This window comes from Apis florea, unplaced genomic scaffold, assembly GCF_048593485.1.
Source record: "Apis florea isolate Af1SG1 unplaced genomic scaffold, ASM4859348v1 contig_2350_pilon, whole genome shotgun sequence".
NCBI lineage: Eukaryota > Metazoa > Arthropoda > Insecta > Hymenoptera > Apidae > Apis > Apis florea.
The window spans coordinates 203,794-217,500 of NW_028256565.1; the positions used below are offsets into that span (position 1 = coordinate 203,794).

A 13,707-nucleotide genomic window follows, 5' to 3' on the forward strand; every position below is an offset into this window, starting at 1 on the left:
TAGAGCAATTAGTATTTACAAAGAGAGGTAGGTAGGTGAGGTAGAAAGTAAGTTTTGAACCCAAGGGGAAATTCAAATGGAGCAACGGTAATGAAAGTACGAAATCGGTGTGCGAAGGTAGACGAAAACACGAGGTACACATAGGCCTTGAAAGAGAGGCAACAGAGATAAGTGAAAAGAAAAGCGTGCAAGAGGGTTGACGAGACCACATGCTGCGAATACTCTTCTCGCGTACTGTCCCCTGTCTTTTCCTCTGACCTTACTCCGCCCTCCCCTCTCTATGCATCATGTTCCAAGCTCCCTTTTCTCATCCCCCTCTCTTCTATCGTTCGTCCTTTCTTCTTTTCACTACTCCGAACACTGTCAGTCCTTTCCAATCGGTTCTTCGATGCTTCAACTAGGCTTCTGGAACGTCCTACTCACGCTGATCAAATTTTTTTCTTTTTCAACTGAATCTTTTAATATTTTTTTAAATAAGTAATTTCAACTCCTATTATGTTTTATTAATTCAGAAATGATACAGAAACGATATAATCTTGTTTTTAATATTATTATATGAAATTAATTATAACAAAACTGACAAAATTCAGAAATATTATATATGAGAAATATATATACATAATATAACGATTGGACAAAGTGATTAAAAAAAAACTCAAAAGTAAAATGATTTAAAAAGATTTTTAATAACATCGAGATTATTTGAATTCTGCTTAAAAAACGATTCTGATTAGAAATTAATATTGTAATACATAAAGCAAAAAAAGCAAACGAAAATTAAATAAATTCCGTTTTGATAAAACTGCAAAGAAACTTGGGCGTTAAGTGGTCAAATAAACGCGGTGTTCATCTCGAATTTAATTTTTAGTAAATTAAATTTTTACGAACGATAATTTTGCGATCCCATCGAGAAATTCCACGTTATAGCATCCGCGAGGATCGACAAGGCCACGCCCATCCGGATATCGATTCGTTGACAACGTTGCTTTTCGCTCGTGGCTCGGACATACTTACTAAACTTAGAACAACGAACATTGTTATCTTTTCTAATTTTTTCTATTATTTCATATGTTTCTCTCTTTTTCATTCTAACTTATATTTAACGTGTTGCAATGATTTTTCGTAAATCGATTGCAAGAAATCGAAAGGGAAACAGAAAGAATAGACAGGCAGAAAGAGAGAGAGGGAAGAGAGAGTGAATGAGTGAGTGAGTAAATAAGAGAGTGGAAGAGTGAGAGTACATGCGTGTGTATGTGAGAGAAAGAGAAAAAGAGAAAGAGAATCAAACCAAAATCTATATTGAGAATTTTTGAATCCTGTTTTGTTTGAATTTCATCAATTCAAAAATTATTCCGTAAAACATTTATAAATCAAATCTATCAAAAATAATAATAATTATTGATTTCTTTTTTCCATTCTTTTTTTAACCTTGAATGTGAATAAATTCTATTTTATAAGAAGCAAAAATTTCGTCCAAAGTATGACGATTTATTTTATTTCGTTTTGAGGCATCGTTCAATTACTTAACGTTCAACAATGAATAACTGACGAGAGATTGTAAACAGAAGAAGAAGAGAGAAAGAGGATAAAAGGGATTGGAGCAGGAGAGAGAAACATAAAAAGAAATACACAATTTTACATTTTAATTTTTTCAAATTTTTTTACGATTTAAGAAGATATTTGTCATTATTGTTTTAATAATTTTTGCTTTTGAAAAAAATACTTTAAACAAGAATTATTGTATATTTTAGAAAAAATAATTTATCATTCTAAGATTAAATATATTCTAAGTATATTTCTAAAATTTCAATAAATTTTGTATTAATATTTGTAAATTGGACCGGTAGATTATAAAAAGAAGACTTTGAAATTTATCTCACAGCATATTACATTTATCAGAATTATGTAAATATGCATTACATAGATATTATTTACTATGATAATGAACAGATCACTTAGTTCTTTTAAAACACATTAGCTTCCTGCATGCTTTTAATAGAGTAGTTCTATGTATAAAGAAATATGAGCTAAAAATGTTATTTTTCTTGAAAAATAGATTACATTTTATATTTATATTTAGATAAATTTATTGTTAGTACATTATTAACAGATAAATGTTTCAGAATTTATGTTATATGATTGAGAACATAATAAAAATGCAATAACTACTAGAATACAAAATACGTAAAAGTTTTTTTTTATTCTATAAAAAAATATATAATTTTCCGCAAAAAATTATATTATGAAACAAATTATAAGTTTATTTGAAAATTTTGAAACGTTAAGTTTTTCTAAAGCTATCGTTTAATAAAACGAATTGCTAAGTGTGTTTGCTCTTAGCCATGAATCACGTCGTATATACGATTCACTATGGGAACTAAGAATTATCGAAAAAGAAATGATACTCGAAAAAACCGACTAAATGAGTGAATTTAAACTTTATATATATAATTACAATATATATACATATTGTGATACAGTGTGATAGGATATATATATTTTTCATTTTATGGACTTTGCATCATGTTTTAAAATATTTAAAAAAGATCAAAGTATTTCTTAGTATCCATAACGATCTACTTTTTTAACTGATATAAGATTTATATCGAATTTAATCATAGAAGATGATGTATATGATACATATAGTTATGAAAAGATTTCTAAAGAAAATTTAATGCATTGCATAGCTAGCAGTTTGCTTGTATATAATCTAAGATTTAGTTTATTATGATTTGATAATGATATGATTTTTTATAATGTATATTCGTTTTAAATATATTTATACATAAATTCAGTTTCATCACTTATATTCCATTTAAAGTAGAAAATCAATTAAATCAATACAGTAAAATTTAATAATTCATTATATGAATATGAATTTTGAAACAAATTATTTTAAAATTAAAAACACGTAATGCTATAATTGAATGTATATATTATCAATAATAATATTTTAATATAATCAAAATTTAATAATATTTTATTCGAAAAATTGCTAAATAATTCTTAATTCTCGAATTATATCTTTTTTCATTTAAACAATAATTATTGGAAGTTTTTTCACGATTAAAAAACAAATCATGTTCAGAATTGATAAATCATTTTGGAAATAAAAATTTCTTTGTCTCATGTAAAATACAGAAAAAATGAAGAAAATTAAAATTAATGGGTTTTGTTTAAAATCAATATTCAATTATCAATATTGAAACATACATAACGTATAAAAATGGACAAATATACAGAAATATAAAATTTAACAACATATTTGTAATTTTATAGAAATATTTAATTTTGATTTCAACTTTTACCAATCTTTTTATCGTATACCACATGAAATTGATAACGTCGCATGTGACACGAAAATGGTAAAGGGTCATATAATCCTCGAATTTCGAGATAAAAAAAAGAGCATTGTATGAGAGGTCTATTCTATATCTCGTCTGTGGTGTGGATATACATATAGAAGGGTGGAGCAGAAAAACCAAAGTGGCGTGGTATCGATGCAGAGTGGGGAGGTTATGACGAAGAGAGATAATAAGAGAGAAAGAATAAGACCAACATAAAGAGCAATGGAGGGAAATAAAATGTTCTGTATCAACTACAGATGGGACCTTGGAGGACACATTGCGAAATTGTCAAAGATCAAAGTCAATAAGTATACGATGCTAATTTAATCGTTTATAATACGTGTATATAAAGATACAATATATCAATTTTTGATATTATCAAAAAGCAATATATACATAAAAATTATCTGTGTATATAACGTAAAAACGAAGAAAGAAAAAAAAGAACAAAAAAAGAAAGAAAGAAAATAGAAAGAAAAGAAAACAAAAAAAGTAGCAAGATCATTTTACATACTTGACACGAAATTTTTTATGAAATAATTTTTTTACAAACTTAATAATTGTTAAACTATGATTTCATTTTCATTATTAAACTTCATATCAATTATTATATACTGTTAGATTTAATCTATGATTATTTAGATGTTAATAAAAATTTATGTAAAAAAAATTATAAAGTTAAAATTATAAAGACAAAAAGGGGAAAAGAATCAAAATTTTATTTCGTTATATTATACGTATATATATGTACTATACTGATAATCAGGAGCTGGTTTCGGTGAAGAAAACTAAAAGATGATGAAGAGAAGAAATAGGAGGAGAGTCTTTTAGCTCCTTCGGGCTCCTTCGTATTCCTTCGTACTTCTTCACGCTCCTTCGGCTTCTTTTCTTCTTTCCGGGTTTTGCCACGCTCACCGTGACACCACACGGCCTTCGGTAGAAGACGACGGAGGACGCCTGTGCAGAACCCTCGCCCGGCTCCTAACGGTTGGCCAGCACCGGAAACCAATAACCAAGCGCCCCTTTCCCTATCTTTTATCTTTTTTTTTTTTTTCTATTGATTTCGCTTCTTCTTTTTTTTTTTTTTTTTTTTATATAATATAATATTTATTTTTTATGAAATTCTGAAACTGATCAACATCTTTAAATTAGAAAAATATATTTCAATTTCTTTCATCATTATCTTTCAACGCTTTAAAATATTTAATATAATTTTGGATTAATAACGAATCAAAATTATTATGTTTATAGTAATATAATAATAAAACGCGACATATAAACTAATGAAATGTGAATAACACAATGTATAATAGATATCGATATATTCAAGTTGAAATTACAATTTACATATTCTATAAATTTCAATATATATACATATATACATATATATATATATATATTTCATGTTATATATATATATATATATAAAATGAATAACGAGAATCATCGAAAATACATTCATAACGTATAAAGCAATAGATTATTTAGTCTATTGAAAATTATTTGTACAATGACAGGATTCATTTCTTTTTTATATGGAAGCAGAAGGGTAACCGAAGCGATAGATACGGTCCTAACCGTAGTTTGCCGAATACAGTCGAGGACGCCCGATCTTGGTGGAGGCCCGTAGCCATGTGTTGCGGTCTGCCGTGAGTGCTTTCTGACAAGGGAGGTGCGGTGTCTGCATTTTTTCTTTACTCGTCACAGCCCGGAAAATCGGGATTTTTCGAATAAATAGACGAGGTATGTGTACTTACGGTACTTTGGCATTACATCAATAAGATTGGAAAGTGTCAAAGTGCGAGAAAAATTCGATATTTGGAAAAGAAAGTGTGTATATTTCTCGCGCGGCGTCGGCCGAACGAGACGACGAAGGAGTTCTGCTTCGTCTCTCGATGTATACACGAGTAGACTACAGTCGGTATGTGTGTTTGTTTGTGAGAGTGCGCGATCGAAACGAAGAGCACCGATTCGGATCAGTTGAAGACCGGTAGACGTTTACAAATGCAGGAACTGAAACAGAGGCACCAAGTGGAAACGAAAAAAGAGAGAGTGCGCATGATAATCGTGTATCCTCGATAGCTACCAGATAGAGACGGATAGGGTGCTGCGTGCAACTTCTCTTTTCTACACGTACATATACAAACACAAATACATATACATAATATATACACGACACGCACGCACGACGCACGCACGCACGTACACACGCACGCACGTACGTACGCACGCACGCACGCACCTACTATATTTTTTCGTTCTCGCTCTCGTAGATGCTCCGATCTTCTCTTTCCTTTCCCTTTTTCATCCTACTATTTCTATCTTTCTCGATAGCTCTGACTTTGTGTGTCTTGCGCGTGTAGTAGGACGAGCACGCGAGCAAACGACAAACGAACGAATGCGCACGGGCATGTTCGTTTCTGTGTTAGTATTAGCGTCCCGTTCGTTGTGTTTTGTGTATTCTGCTTGTAACGAGTGTCGCCCGGACATATATTGCAAGTATGGCTGGTTGATCAAACGGCGATGTCAGTTTCGTAATTTCTAACTATGCTATATCTTTTTATCTACATATTCAGAACTTGAAGAAGAGGCAGTTATTGAATCTATTCAGGCTTACGAATGTGGTCTCGTAAAAGGGAATCGCGTACAATGTACTTACGTGTTCTCGGATTTTGGGAAAGTGCTACGTATGTTTGTTCCTTCGTCGCATGTTCGTGTTTATCGAGTGTGACGAAAAACTGTGCACGATCACTATTGTGTATTTATTTCGAAAGCTTAAGAGAATTAGAAAAATATAATAGAATGTAAAAAAAAAAAGAGGGGGGGGGAGGGAAAAATCGGAGGAAATTAGAAACGGAGAGAAACAAAGCAAGGTTGAAACGAGTGAGTGAGAGTGAAGGTGGACGAGCCACACCGGTTAGTTAACACTACTACCGAAAAAGAAGAACATATAGTGTCGCATGGATAATCAAGCTTAAGTATACACAATGCAAAGTGCATACAGTGCGAATATATGTGTTTGCAAAAATGTGTACGGACGCGAACGCTTGTGTATTTAAACATATCGAGATCTAGTTGAATGATAGTTGTTACTAGTGTATTCGTTTATGCGTGGTTATGTAGGTGCGTGGGAACGAGGTCGTGAGGTGAATTTACTACGCGTCATGAGACACTCGACAATACCGGAAAATTGGTCATCTTTCTTGGAATTGGATTACCTTCTGGAATACACCATCCTCGATGAATCCACATGAATAATAACAGGAGCATCGACGGAAGGAAAAAGAATCTCGAATCTGGCAAGAAAGGATGGATTTTTGAAACGATCAACACGCAAACCTATCCAGCCTTCGATAAAAGCGCACGATGGTAAGAAGCTTGTATTTCCATCGATTCACACAACGTTGTACTTTTTATCCATACGTGGTGCACGACAGTGTGCACGCTTTTATCGAGCACGTATATATTCACCACTTACCTAGTGCGTGGTGTGTCGCATTGTGTCGTCGTATTGCTTCGTTTCATTTCGTTTCGTTTCGTTTCCTTTCGTTTCGTTTCGTTTCGTTTCGTTTCGTTTCGTTTCGTCTCGTCTCGTCTCGTCTCGTCTCGTCTCGTCCGGTCTCGTCCCGTCTCGTCTCGTCTCGTCCCGTCTCGTCTCGTCTCGTCCCGTCTCGTCTCGTCTCGTCTCGTCTCGTCTCGTCTCGTCTCGTCCCGTCTCGTCCCGTCTCGTGTCGTCTCGTCTCGTCTCGTCTCGTCCTGTCCCGTCCCGTCTCGTCTCGTCTCGTCTCGTCTCGTCTCGTCTCGTCTCGTCTCGTCTCGTCTCGTCTCGTCTCGTCTCATCTCGTCTCGTCTCGTCCCGTCTCACGTCGTCTCACGTCGTCTCGCGTCGTCTCGCGGTAGCGTGGCATAGCGCGTGTGCGTATTCGATACTTTAGTGTATGCGTTTTGCGTGGCGTTTTCGAATCATAGTGAAGCCGGTACGCGACGCACATATACATGTGACGCACACATTCTCCCACTTTGAACCGTAGCGATCCTTCAGCTTGCCTTCTGTAGAACCGGTATCGTATAGTTCGCAGTATAATGCGTACATTATTTGCACATGCCATGTACATTGACTGCCCTTTCGATCGTTTCTAATGTTTTTAGCACGATTAGATGGAAAACAATATTTCGCGTAACATCATCATGGACCATTGTATGTCATGCAACGATGCGGACTTAACGTGGCTTACGATCGATTACGATCACAATAGACGCGACCTCGTCTTTACGTCTTTCTATCTTCATCTTTATTTGAAAGTTCACTAGGTCATCTTCGCAAATAAGAATCGATCAGTATTTAATATTTGATACGCATTTTACAAATTATTTCCGTCTCATCATTATTTCGATTGAAAAAAAGATCTTATTTAAGCACAATAGAATTACTAGAATTCAGTTATCGTTGTATGAATTTTGAATAATGATATCACAGTCCATTGGACTTGATGTTATATGCTGCTGCTATAAACTTGAAAAAAAATGGAAATGAATTATTGGATTCACATTAAGATAAGAAAATTAAAAACAGATTTATTAAGAAAAATATGATAAATGGGTATAAACAAATTAAGTTATAATATATATATATATATACATATATATCTGCGTAATAACTTTATGATTAAATATCGTTAAATTTTCGATTATTTCTTTTCAGCCAACTAATTCCAGGTATTAACGTAAGCTGCTTGATACGTAAATACGCAAGTTAGAAGATAAACAATGACCTTGTTTTGATTTACGTAATAATACGAATTTAACGAATATATCTCATTTATGGTATTAAATCTACCTAGTATTCAGGACGAATTCTGTAAAAACGAAACTAAAGTTTTGTCGAGATTAATCTCTGAACGATCGATCGACGCGATAATATGATAGCAATAGTGTTGTTTTTTTATGTAAACACATCACGATTCATTCGAGTTATCTATCCTATTATTATATATCGTTTCACCTTTTTATTTTTCAAATATTTATCGAATCTGCAATCTTTATCTTTAAATTCTTCCGCGCGATACTATAATTTCTATAATTTTTATAATTCATCGATGATTTTAAATCAATAAATTTTCGTAGTAATTAATATGAATTTTTATTTATTCACTGTATATATTGTTTTTATTTTATTAACTGATAATAATAAGTCGAATTTTAATAACGAAAAGTGATATTATAACATATAATTCATTAATTTGATTGATACGAGAAAACTTTTGAAAAAAGTAAGAGCAAGCAAAAAGGCGGGAAATTCAAAAAATTCTTCTGCAATAATTAACGATTATTGTTGATGGAACATCGTTGCCAATTTTTTGATCATTAATTATAATTAGTTTTCTAAAATTGATAAATTATTTTGGCAAATTGATTAAAAAATTATCGTCGTGAAATAAAAAAAATCGATAAAATTCGATTGATGTTTCAATATATTTTACATCGTAATCGGGTACACAATTATGTTGTTATTTAAATTTTATTTACGTTTAATTTATTTTACTTTGCTTACTGTTCTTTTAAAATTTTTCGTATAATATAATTTTTATTTATCGAATTGGCAAATAAAAGAGGCCAACTCTAAATTTCAACAATTGCAAAAAACAAGTTGGCAATTCATCTACATACGATTTACATTTCAACTCGTAAATATTTCATTAATAGCATGCATATTTATTATTCGATGGATTTCTTTTGCATTCATTTATTACATATATACTTTTATATAATTTTTTTCATTAATATTTTATTATTATTTGTTTTTCTGATTAAAGCAAAGTTGTAACAAGTATCATAGCACTTAATATCTCGCTTGATATTTTCTCCATCCGATTTAGATTTCTGGTTTTCATAGATAACGATAAAAATCCTTGAAATAACGAAGTATTGCGTTTCACACTAACGATGGAGAAACAATGACAAGTATAAAGTATATTTTAATTAGCGAGAAATATGTATACATTGGTGTAATCTCTGATATTGATTAAAATAGCTGACTTTAGACACACGGTCATCAAGCGAACGATAACCTTTGTTCGATAAATTCATCTCTTTTTAACATTGGCATATTATTGCTTATTGAAGAAGTAAAAAGTAAGGAAATTTAACGCTAAAAGCGGTCACGAGTAAACAATTTTTACAATCAAGGTTGTATCGAATCAACTACGGAAGGATATATTCCGATATAGAATTTATTGTCCTGTCGTACAAAACATTCGATAATTTGAGCGTCAGGATATTTTAAAAAATTCGTTCTTCGATCGAAAATACATATTTTCACACGATATCTTTTCGTTCTTGGGTTTTTTTCGTGAACGGAAAATGCGTAATCGGGCAAACAAATGGATGGATAAAACGAATCACGGACAGTACTTTCCCAGGATAGAATGTCGGGTCTACGGGCGAGCACAAAATGGCTGCCAGCAGGAACGATCGACCGTGCGTGCGTGCGAGCAAGCGAGTTAGGAGATGTTGTTTCTTCTCCTTTGCCCCCCCCCTCTTCCCATCCACCGTTTCTCCCGACATTTATACGTGCATGCATATACAAACGCGCGCGCTTTTACACGTACAAATACACAGAACTCGCATCTCTTCTCGCTACACTCGTTTACTACTTGTACTTACGTACGCCATCTCTTTGCTTTTTCCTTTAATCATATTTCTTTTTTCATTCATAAGATACAGTATCATCCCTTATGCGTTCGTTTCTCATTTACACTTGCTCTTTAGCTTTTTTTCAGTCGCGAATTGTCTTTTTCCTTGCATACGAATAGCATGATCGTGTACAGCTATATATATATATATAGCTATTTCTTTTTCTTTTTTTTTTTTTTTTTAAATTAAAGAAACAATATTAGATGGATTTTATTCGATTTCTATACGCACGATTGTTTCGTCAATCTGCAATCAAAGAGATAAGAGTTCATTATCGATTCAATCGATGTTGGAGAATCTTAATTCTCAATTCTCCTTGTATTTGTTTGTGTCCATTCTACGATAAGCGTATAAGATCAGACGAAGAGAGTGAAATAGAATGAAACAAAACTGTATGCGGAAATGACTAATTGGAAAGATTTAGATAAAAGCAAAAAGGGCAATGGATACGTACGTCGTGGAACGGAAACTACACCGCATAGCATGGCACGATGTCGATGACAGTGAAACTTGTATGGATGTATTAGCAATGCCAACACACGGCTACCTATAGCTCATACAATGTTCAATGATGACCGCATATGTGGTACTAATTGTGAAGCGTAACCAGTCAAGTTACAATTATTCACGTCACGTATATACATGTAACGTATACATGTATATCTTCGATCCCCTTTGAGCTGCGCTCTCCGAGCGCAATAAACTCGTTTTCCTTTACCCTTCTACCCATCCAAACTCGACTCCTGTCGGAAGGATAGAGAAAATAATTGTGAGAAAATAAATTGGAAATATAAAGGGGATTTCGATCATCTTATGGAATTACGTTTTTTCAATTATTATAATTTTTTTAATTGACGAATATTTCTTAAAAATAATAATCTAATTGATACGATATGATGTCTCATTTTCATCAACGAAAATAAATTCGTAGATAATGTCTGCATTGTGACAAAATAAAAATCGTGAAAAAAATCGTGTTTAATCGTGATTAAAGAAGGATGATTTATCGATTTTTATCTTATCAGATCGTGTCCCGATATCTTTAAAAGTCTTTGCCCGGTTCTCATCATGATTCTTAAAACCGAGAGAATGAAAATAACGAAATTGTATCATGCGATTTTGTATTTCACTGTTGCATTTTTGAATTATTACTCGATATATCTTTGCCGCGTATATTTACTAATATAATTTATTATCGTTTTTTTTTTTTTTTTTTTCCGTGAATGTTAAAGTATTCACGTTGAAAATTGTTTTCCTTTCCCGAAGAAGAAATCTTGTTTCAAATATTATCGCGTATATTATCTAATCTGACGAAATGTTTATTATAATATTAAATATATATGAATATATATATTTATACGATATTTATAACAAATGAATACATAGGATTAGCGATATCCACATATATATATATATATATATATGCGGAGAGGATATATTTTCATATATGCGGGAACTAAAGAAAAATATGAGTATATATTTTATCCATATCGCTTTACTTGTCATTAACGAATCGCACATGTACTTACTTGCTCATATACGCATACTCATTAACGAATCACATAATATATATATATACTTACATATACGTAATACGGTCAAAAAAGTGGTACACCTTTAAAATGCGATAACATTTTTAAAATTAGACAACTCGAGCTACTTTTAACAAGTTAGATATTAGGATTAGTTTAGATTAAACGATGTATAATAAAATTTTTGAAAAATAAAAATTTTTGCTCGCGATTCTAACCACAAATTGTAATTTTTTTTTTTTTTCAAAAATTTTTTTTACACGTTTTTAATTCGATAAATTAAAATCCGCGAATAATTCTTAAAAAAAAAGAACAAGTCATCCAATTTTAAAAAAATTATCGTATTTTAAATTATGTATCGATATTTTTTTTTTTTTTTTTTTTTTTTTTTTTGTATATAATATTTGTACACTGGTTAAAGTCCTTTGTGTAGTTTAGGCGCAACTAGCTTATTACGTAAGCGCGATAATCTCAAAGTTCTCTTCTAACTGATTACAAGATGCCACTTAGGCATGTTTGTCTCTTTGATTATACGTTGTATCAAGATTATATTCGATATTGTTATTGTTACAATTATCGAATACATTTCGTAGAATCTTGGTGACTAAAAAAAAAAAAGAAAAAACGTATTTATAAATATATTCGTAGCTTTAACATATTTATACAGATAGCTTTAATATGTACTTTAAAGAATAAAAGAAATCGCAGATTAAGCAAAAATATCTATTTATAGTTATTTCGAACGGGAGATACGCTTTATCGATTTCAATGGCCTTGAAATATGTTGTCAAGGTCAATCTCAAGATCCATGATCATAAATAATCTCGCTTATATATGCGTTTAATTTTCATTCGATTTTAATTTTCACGATATATCATTTAAAATTATTCATACCGCTGTATAATTGTATAGTCTTGTTCAATCTTTGTGAGAATATATATGCGTGAGATTTTAGAATATATATTTTGGCAATATTCTTTAACACGATCAATAGCAAATTTGACTTCTTTAAAAAAAAAAACTTCTCTAAAATCATTGGATGTGGAACTGTTATTAATTGAATAGAAGATAGAAGATGAAAAATATGGACGCTTGCACTAGAATTATTAATATCCAAAATTTGTGTCCCCTTAAAAGACACGAAAGACACGCGTTAGAAATAAAATTTTTTACACGTACGCGTATGAAATTTATTGGAAAAGTGGACAAAGCGCGAGAAAAAAATATACGCATAAATATGTTGGATAAACGAGTGTTCGAAGATTCGGTAAATTGGATTGATGAGAACGGCGGAACGTGATTGATAGAAGATCTAATAGTAGGAATAATTCGTGACAAGTTATTGGAATAGCGAGGTTATTCTATAACTGCAACGATCCTCGTGGTAATGGTAATGGCGCGATGGAAGCGAGCAGTGGTGTAGTAGTGGTGGGCGGGCGGGGCGGCGGTAGTGTTGGTGAGCGATAGAGAGGTGTGGAAGGTTTGGGAAGGGGTAACGGTCGATTCAGTGCGAGGCGGGCGGTCAGAGCCGATGCAGTGGAAGGATACGACGACGATGATCGTACGGCACGAGTTGCTCGCATTGTTTCACTCGTCGAAAAATCGGAAAGGAAAATTAGAGCGATTCGAGAGGATTCGAAACATGGGGAAGAAGGGATTTGGTCGAAAGAGCTGTTATCGCTGCTATTGTCGTTGTTCCGATAATCGTTCTTGTCATCGGATCACGTTTCGTTCGAACACAAAGAGACAGACAAGTCCGGAAGTTTTCTTGGAAAGTGCTGTGACAAAAATATCATCTATCGGTTACGATTACCACGTCGTCGCCGCCGTCGACAATTGCTGCTAAAGATAAGAATAACAATTTCGAAACAACGTTGAATATAATTACGTTGCGATAAATCGTTCAAATCGATTGGTTATCTTTGAATTTCGGTTCGGGAAAAAACTCCGAAAATTTGAAAAAGTTGCCGACGAACGGCAACAATCGATTCGGCGTGTTGATCGAACGGTACACGCGAACGGGCAATTTAGAAGATCGTGGCAACTCGATGTTCCAATTTGTTGCACGTTAGTCGTATTTAACCGTTGCTGTTATTACATTATTCGGTAAGATATTTCGAGTGGTTATCGCGTAC

At 32.6% G+C, this 13,707-nt stretch overlaps 1 protein-coding gene across 1 annotated transcript in view; it reads right to left on the reverse strand.

Moving 5' to 3' along the window:
• Positions 1-3,656: 3,656 nt before the first annotated feature.
• Positions 3,657-13,707, reverse strand: part of LOC147658052 (uncharacterized) — an 11,534-nt gene continuing 1,483 nt past the window's right edge. The window contains exon 3 of the mRNA XM_086904963.1: positions 3,657-4,328. Within this exon, the coding sequence (XP_086761089.1) occupies positions 4,066-4,328 (263 nt within the window). The 3' untranslated portion in view covers positions 3,657-4,065. The remainder of the gene's footprint in view (positions 4,329-13,707) is intronic.